The sequence below is a fragment of the Atta cephalotes genome (assembly GCF_000143395.1).
Source record: "Atta cephalotes unplaced genomic scaffold scaffold00002, whole genome shotgun sequence".
NCBI lineage: Eukaryota > Metazoa > Arthropoda > Insecta > Hymenoptera > Formicidae > Atta > Atta cephalotes.
The window spans coordinates 12,902,993-12,911,561 of record NW_012130066.1 but is presented as its reverse complement, the minus strand read 5'-3'; the positions used below and the strand labels follow the sequence as shown (position 1 = coordinate 12,911,561).

At 32.1% G+C, this 8,569-nt stretch overlaps 1 protein-coding gene across 1 annotated transcript in view; it reads left to right on the top strand.

The window, feature by feature from the left end:
• The window catches only part of LOC105623980 (band 7 protein AGAP004871), a 388,611-nt gene that overhangs the window by 270,574 nt on the left and 109,468 nt on the right, over positions 1 to 8,569 (top strand). Inside the window, exon 6 of the mRNA XM_012205353.1 lies at positions 3,270 to 3,325. Within this exon, the coding sequence (XP_012060743.1) occupies positions 3,270 to 3,325 (56 nt within the window). The remainder of the gene's footprint in view (positions 1 to 3,269; positions 3,326 to 8,569) is intronic.

The following is an 8,569-nucleotide window of genomic DNA, read 5'->3' as shown; positions in this document are numbered from 1 at the left end:
CTCTCTCTCTCTCTCTCTCTCTCTCTCTCTCTCTCTCTCTCTCTCTCTTTCTCTCTCTCTCTCTCTCTCTCTCGCCTTTTCTCATTCCCTTCTTACTCTTACTCCTTTTTGCAATCCTTCACAATCTTTTTATTTTGTTTTCTCTCCCTCATAAATAATTATTACATGTGCGCATATTAATGTTCATTTTCATTTACTAATTTTAATATGATATTTGAATGAAAACATTGAATGAAAGCAACTTGACGGACAAAATCCTTTACATGCATTAATACATAAAGCCTGAAAAAATCGAAAAATCTGAAATAGTCCTTTTTAGGGACTATTTCGGTTTTGACATCTCAGTATTTTGCAATCAATTTTATTCTAATTAGTCGTAATCGAAAAATCGCGCTGTTATTTTATAATGAAAATGTAGATTATTGATTGCGATTTTAATTTCTGAGTAATTTTAATCAAAAGTTTATCGCTGTCAAAACTCCGAATAAAACTAGTGATAATGTTGCGAACTTATCAGATAACAAAATGCCCACAGTGATATCATAGATTATCCACGCGGCGTGCGCGCATGTCACATGTGTATCTTAATATAACGTATCTCTCTACTTGTGAGATTCACATATCCCGCACGCGTGACATCGCACGCATTCGAGCAATATTAGATTCACATGACCCGCACGAGTGATGTTGCATGCATATGAATATTATATTGCTCGCAGCATGCATAGCAGCAGTAGCGGCTTAGAAACTATAATGTTTGCATCATAAGCGAGAGGGAGGAGGGAAAAGTAAGAAAAATCATTTGACATTATTATTATTACTATAATTATTATTAAAACGAATAAATCTCTTAACGGCATAAACTACAATGCAAGATGTTCGTAGCGAAAATTTTTATATTTTAATCACATAACAATTGGAAAAATAAACGTTTCGATCTTTAATTAAGTCATCTTCAGTACTAAACAATTACGAATTATGCATATAATACAATATCGCAGAATAATATAAAAAGTTTAAAATACCGTATTATAAATTGTAAAAAAAATTTATCAAAATGATAATTTACATAACAAGTATCTTTGCTGAGTTAAATCTTCAAAGAGAAGATAGTCGGATATTATATCGTATAAATTGGTAAATTGTCTGTTGTTAAAATTCAGTCAAATTAGTTCTATCGCTAGTCCTTTTTGGTTATTCACATACATTTCCAGATTCTAATGAAATGAATATAATAAAATTAATGATTCAGAGTTAAGAATTAAGAAAGAACCATAATATCTTATCTATCTTATATATCTTATCTGTGCAATAATTTTTATGAATCCTATCAATATGTGGTGAACTTGTGTTAACGAAAAGAATATCAGAGATTGTATGTTAAATTCAGATCATGACAGAACAATTTTATAAACAATTTTCGTCGAAAAACTGAAGGAGAGGATAACTCTAGAGTTAAGTGGAGGATGCTATATTAAAGGAAAATATGCTTCGGGTAGGCGTTCTGTATCATTTTGTATGTTAATAGTCTTGGTTTGTTTTTTAATGAATATCATTTCAGACATGAGTCTTTTTTAAAAACATGATTTTGAATCTAATGATGAAATATTCTCCCAAACCGATTCATGTTCATATTCCAACTGATGTTCTGATACTACTGTACATGAGCTTTTGAATCTCTTAATATTCGCTTTATGCTCCTTTATCCAGGTTTTAACTTTCTTTTTAATCTGGCCAACATATGAAACATAACAATGGAGGCAACTTATTTTATATATCACATTACAATGTTTCATTATGTCTAACTTATCCTTACCTAATATAATGACCGACTTTAATGTGTTCATGAATTTATAAACTACTTTGAAATTATTTTTTTCGGCCACCGGTTTAAAATTTTCTGAAATTTCGTGTAAGATATCATAAAATATTTAGTTATCATAAAATAATTCTTTGGATTATTATTATTCAGAACATTGATGTTCTTGTATTAGTATATAAGTCTTTTCTCTTCGATAATGTTTTTATTCTGCTATTAATTGTGGAAAAGATAAAATCTAAAGGATAGCCATTAAAGAGCAGAACATCGATCATAGATTCAATATTTTTCTTATGATAATCCGGATATGCGAGGAAAAGGATTCTGTCGAGCTACCTAATTATCACTTCTTTTTTGTATTCTATTTGGTTAGATTTGTAATTTAAATCGTCCCGAATTAGTTCCTATAATTGTTAAATCATATGAGATTCTCAACAATCCTCAAACTAACATCAACAAAATCCATAGTATCTTCATAATTATGCTCAACTGTGAATCTTAGTCTGTCATGATACGAGTTAAACTTGTCTAATATTAGACATTATGATATATTGTAGACCCCGCACATATTTATTTTAAAGGAGATAAAACGGAGTCTACAATAGAAGTTGTAGTGGTCGTAGAGTCTTAGCTAGTCTTAAGTCGTAGAAAATTGATCAATCAGATCGATTATTCTTCTCATATTTGACTATGATTGGTTAATTTTTTATGACATAAGGCTACCGCTACGACTTCTATTGTAGATAGACCCCGCAATATATAATATTTTATATGTGATTTATAAAGACTGGTAGATATAATAATAGATAGAACTAATAAAATAGTACTAAAATATTTGTTCCCTTCATGTCAGATAAGCAGATTAATTGATTTCTGTTTGTTTTTAAATTTTATTTAAAAAACGTTTTTGTAATTTAATGATATTAAAAGATAAAACTGCCCACATAAAAATATATTTCTTGTGATAAAAATAAATACATTTTTTAATGTGAATCTATTTTAAGGGAACTGTAAATAAAATCAGAAGTTTTGCGAAAATATCGATAAATATCGAAATAGAGACTAATCTAGTATGATTTTTCCCCAAATACAGATCACAATCCAATATCGAAGTACAATTCAATATCGATATTTTTTTGTATCGATTTTTTCGTACTAACGGGCAGCATGATAATAGCGCGATGTGTACATGGTGCGATTGTGCTCACACGCATATTCCCATTATGTCGTGCGGGCAAAGTGGCATTTATTTTGTGGGCACGATACGCACGCGCGAGAACAATATGAGCACACATGAATTGTTATCTTATAATAACTGCACGAATATATACGCAGTGACGTTCACTCTTCAAACGGCAATTTTATATTTTTATTTTTTATGCTTGATATTGCGACGTTACTGAGTCGCTTATATATTTATAACATTTTGACAATCTCATTTCTACATTAGGTTGCCCTAGACGAAGCGACTGATACATGGGGAATAAAAGTGGAACGAGTCGAAATGTAAGTATATAAATTGCTTATTTTGTAGCAGTAACGACATATTCAATGAAATATAACTTTTTTTTATGGAGAACATAGCGTAGAGTATAGCACGCTTCTATGCCGAAAATTCAGAGGTCAAATTTAATCAGCACACAAAAATTTGATTTGATTGCTTTCGGAATATAATGGCAAACCACGGAGAGAATATTTACCGCTACCGTTTAGAGTCAGTTAAAAAAACTCTAAGCTCTATACATTAGATAGATATATATCAGATAGATATATATATCGAATAAAACCTAAATTGTCAATCCAATTAATAGTACTTTTAATTCTTCTTCAAGGGTACTCTTATTGAAGATCTTCTTATCCCAATTCAAGTGGCAGCTTTAATTCTCTATCGAAAATTATTATTCCTCGAAGAAAACTAATGTATCAAATGAAAAATTAAAATCCAGATGCTACAGTTTTAACTAATCAAGTTAAATTCTATCAAATTAAAAAGTAAAATCAATCTTTGTTATTTACTTAATGATATGCATCATTTGTATAAAAGATTTGGTACGATATCAAGAAAATAACAAGTTAAATTCCACAAAATTTTATATTCGTAAAAATTCGTAAATTTTCATTCGTAAAAAAGATTTTATATCCATAATTGGCGCCAAATTAATTAAAGAATCCTACAAATTAAGTAAGTAAAGAATATTGTCCAGGTCCCAAGATTCTTTTATTTCGATAGGAAGAAGAAATCAGAAGGGAGTCAAGAAAGGACGCAACTGACATCGCTCTTGTGATTATCGCTTTGAGACGGGTGCCATAAGTCGGAAGCACTTGATTATGTCCCAAATGTGGATCAACGTCGATATGCGACGCTATCCAATTTGAGATTCATCCAATCGAGCTTCTTTTAAATCAAGGAACTTAATCCTTTTGTCTAAGGATTAAGTTCCTTGAACCTGTACGATCTTTGTCAAGGCGCAGCGCATCAGAAGAGTGCCAAAATAAAATCGGGATTTGATGCGATTCGGTACTTAGACTTTGGATAGATAATTCACCTTTTTATAGATTAATATTAGGTGTACAACTTTGCTTCCGCCGTTTTCTTATAGATGGCTTTAGTGGTAAGTGGTGGTCGAAATAAATAGATCATAGACGTCATACAATAACTTGGGCATCTGTCAACATAACCCCGTAGAAACATTAGTCGATTTGTGTCTGCATCATAAAGTTATTCTCGATTGAAAATGTCAGTTTACGAGCCAAATTCTCGTCATTTGCGGGAGGTTTTAATTTTTTGCTTCAATATGAAGAAATCTGTGGCTGAGGCTCATCGAATGCTCTCAAATACTTACGGTAAGGCCGCTATTAGTGAAAGAATGTGTCGTGAGTGGTTTCAACGCTTCAAGAACAGTGATTTTGATGTCCAAGGTCATGCTCTGTATTTGGTGGGATCAGCTCGGCGTAGTGTATTATGAACTGTTAAAACCGACTGAAAGAATCACAGGCGATCGGTATCGAACGCAATTGATGCGTTTGAGCCGAGCATTGAAAGACAAACGGCCACAATACAACAGAGACACGATAAAGTGATTTTGCAGCATAACAATGCTCGACCCCATGTTGCGAAAGTAGTCAAGACATACTTGGAAACGTTGAAATGGAAAGTCCTACCCCATCCGCCGTATTCTCCAGACGTTGCTCCCTCTGACTATCACTTGTTTCGATCAATGGCACACGGCCTGGCTGACCAGCACTTCCGGTCTTATGAAGAAATAAAAAATTGGATCGATTCGTGGATAGCCTCAAAAGACGACCAGTTTTTTCGTACGCTACCCGAAAGATGGGAGAAAGTAATGGCGGATGGGAGAAAGCGATGGACAATACTTTGAATCATAAATGTATAACCAGTTTTTTACAATAAAGCCTCGAATTTCGGAAAAAAACGGCGGAAGCAAAGTTGTACACCTAATAATAAAAAAAATAGGAGTTTCCCGGATGGAGGAGTAGACTAATAGATGTCCGGTTTATTACTATTTATCAAAGATTTCCCGAAAAAAATAGGAATGATTAAAGTTTTGTTTTATATGTAAGTCAGAAAATGTGATCAGGCTTATCTGTAAGTATAGGGCCACTGAACGTGCTCTCGATTAATAATTATTTTTCTTTAACTGATGTTTAATTTATTTATAATAATTAATTAGTCCAAAAGGTGATTCGATTGGCCATGCTACTGACTCTATCCTGAAGATATTCGTAAGTTATTCACATTTGAGAAAAAAACTGTTTTTTCTCCACGAAAGAAATGAATCGTGGAGTCATCAGGATGTAATAATACTACTCGTAATTGCATTATCTTGTCCATACAAGTGTTACCACAAAGAGTTAAAGAAGTAAACACTTGGCGCTGCAAGATTAAATAATAAATACTAATAAAAAATTCAAAAATTATAATAATAGTTAAAAAAATAAATAATAAAAGATAATTACAATTTTAACGTACTGATAAATTTAATCTGTCCAATTCTTGGGAAAGTTTTAATTTGCGGGATTGTTTGGATAGATGATGCAGGAGAGTAGAAATGGTTTCAACGGACGCTTAGACTTTATCTGATAGGTAAAGGCGAATACCTGAAAGTCGGACGCACTTTTTATTGCTCTGGAATATGGGTCAACCTGAAAGAATGGTATAACATCTGTTTCCGACGAGTGGGACAGAATCTCGAAAAACTGGCAAAAAATCGATTTTAGAATTTCAGTAAAATATGTATGTCATTGTCATCTCAATGCATCAAAGTAAGCCAGATTTAAAATTTTATAATATTTAACTAAGTACTTTTATTTCGGCTTTGAAAATAAAAACAAGCTTTAAACCAGATAAATAACATACATATATGTTATAAATATTATAAATTTCAAAATCCACTTTTATCTTACTTAAAACTTATATCTTAAGTTTTATTATTTATTTATTGTTTTTTGGTATATATTTAAAAATGTTAATTATTAATAATCATTTAATAATATTACATAAATTAAAGTTCTGTATCGATTGAATTGAATATTTTTACATTTTTGCAAGTTAAAACTTGCTATGGATTGATATAATCGGAGATACCACTTTCTAATGAAATTTGCTTTACACTGATACATTCTCATATTATGTTTTTTCAAAAAAAATCTGCCACTTTTCGCTTTGGCTTCGAAGAAATAGCCTATTCGATCACAGCACGCGCACATGCACGACATAGCGTACCCGAACGAGGGCGATATTTATTTTCGTGAGCGCATCTTATTAAACGCAGATTTTGAATTGGCTGGATTTACTTTTGAATATTTTTTTTCACATTTAATAATCAGCTATGTCAACTTTATTATGAAAAATTATTGAACAATTTTTCATGAAACCTGATATTGACGATAGATAACGTACCAATATACGTGCCATTATAACGCCGGTCCTAAGCTCGGATGAGGAGGGAAAGTATTTAATTTTTATATTCATTATATTTTCTCTTCCGTATTATATTATTTTCAGTAAAGTTTAAGTGTAGAAGTTGTTACGTAATAATTATAATTTTATTTTCCCATATTGTATCCACCATTCTGAATTTCAAAATTGTAGTATATTATTTTCGAAACCAGCGATCCCAAAAAACCGAGTTTCGTCCAAATCACTTTTCGCATTTTAGTCCGCCATATTAAATCGGCTATTTTAAATTTGAAAATTTTGACATTAGAAATGGAATCAACGATACCGAAAATCTTATATCAGTGTATCGGGGTTAGATATTTTCACATATTGTACGAGATATTAATTTTTGTCACTTTTTCGGAATTCTGTCCCACTGTGGAATAGTGCGAAAGTCGGTCTGAATTTTGAGTCAAGGGATTTAATCTTCATAACTCAGGATCGAATCACGTGCGATCTTTGAAAAGCGGTAGGAATGAATACGAAGTTTTATGATTCTACAATAAGTTGAAATTGATTATATTAATATTTGATTGATTATACAATATTTTAATTTATTATTAAACCAAAAATTACTTAGTATTATATTTTAAGTGTAGCTATATTTGTAACTATTATTATTTTAACATATTATAAGAGTAATCTTGTATTTTTAATTTATCTTATTGTAGATTTATTTCTATTAACTAATTATTATGAGCTATTTACCAAAGAGTTGTACATTATGAAACGCGATTGCTTAAATCATTAAAATTAAAATTATTAATTAGTTACAAGAGATAAGTATATATTTTATCAGAGTTAAACTTAATCATAACTTAACTTATTCATAGGGCGAGCGTGAATCTGCACTGTGTGCGTGCGTGCGTGCGTGCGTGCGTGCGTGCGTATGTGCGTTCGTGCGTGCGTGTGAGTGTGTGTGTGTATACATATATTATACATATATATATATGATGAATCATGTTAATTTATCATCTCAATATTTTCGTTCCCTTGCATTTTACAAGAAAATGTTTCAGTCAAAAGTTGTATGGTTTTCGAGGGAGACATAAGATAGTATCATTGGTTTGACCTTGGATGACGTTGTAAAGGTCAGACGAAAGTCACATTAAATTTTTTAAATGGAACTCTCCATTTTTTATTGCACATTCTTGTAGCTTACTTTGAGAGCTTTCCAAAACACTATAATAATAAAATATTTTCTATCTATCACCCCAAATATTTCCCTTGCACTTTACAAGAAAATTTTTTCAGACAAAAGTTGTATGATTTCGAGGGAGACATAAAATATCATTGATTTAACCTTGCATGCACGCACGCACACAGACACAAAATTGCTCTTACGAATGCTATAAGATATAACTTATATCCATCCGCATGCACAATCTCTAGCAATATGGCTGACCTTCCTTTCCGACGACCTGACGTGGCGCAAGTTGATGCCAAGCGAAAGACCTTATTTGACGAAAAACTCACGTATCCTTTGCCTGTATCTGACTTGAAGGACCAAAATGTTCGGGCGATTATATGTCATAATGGTATTCGTTAATGATAACACACACTCTTTGCAACGCAAAACACAATTCTTTAATACAAACAGTATAGGATACAGTATAGGATTTCGACATAAAAAAAAAGGGGATAATGTTAATGCGGCTTAGCGCGTGCTCGATGCGGCGAGGATCGAGAAAAACGCCCTTTGGCGGAATGCCCCAAAACTAAAGAGCGCTAGGCGCTGCGGGAGACAAAACAAAAAGCGCGTGTTTTGACACTAACTATTAGGTGTACAA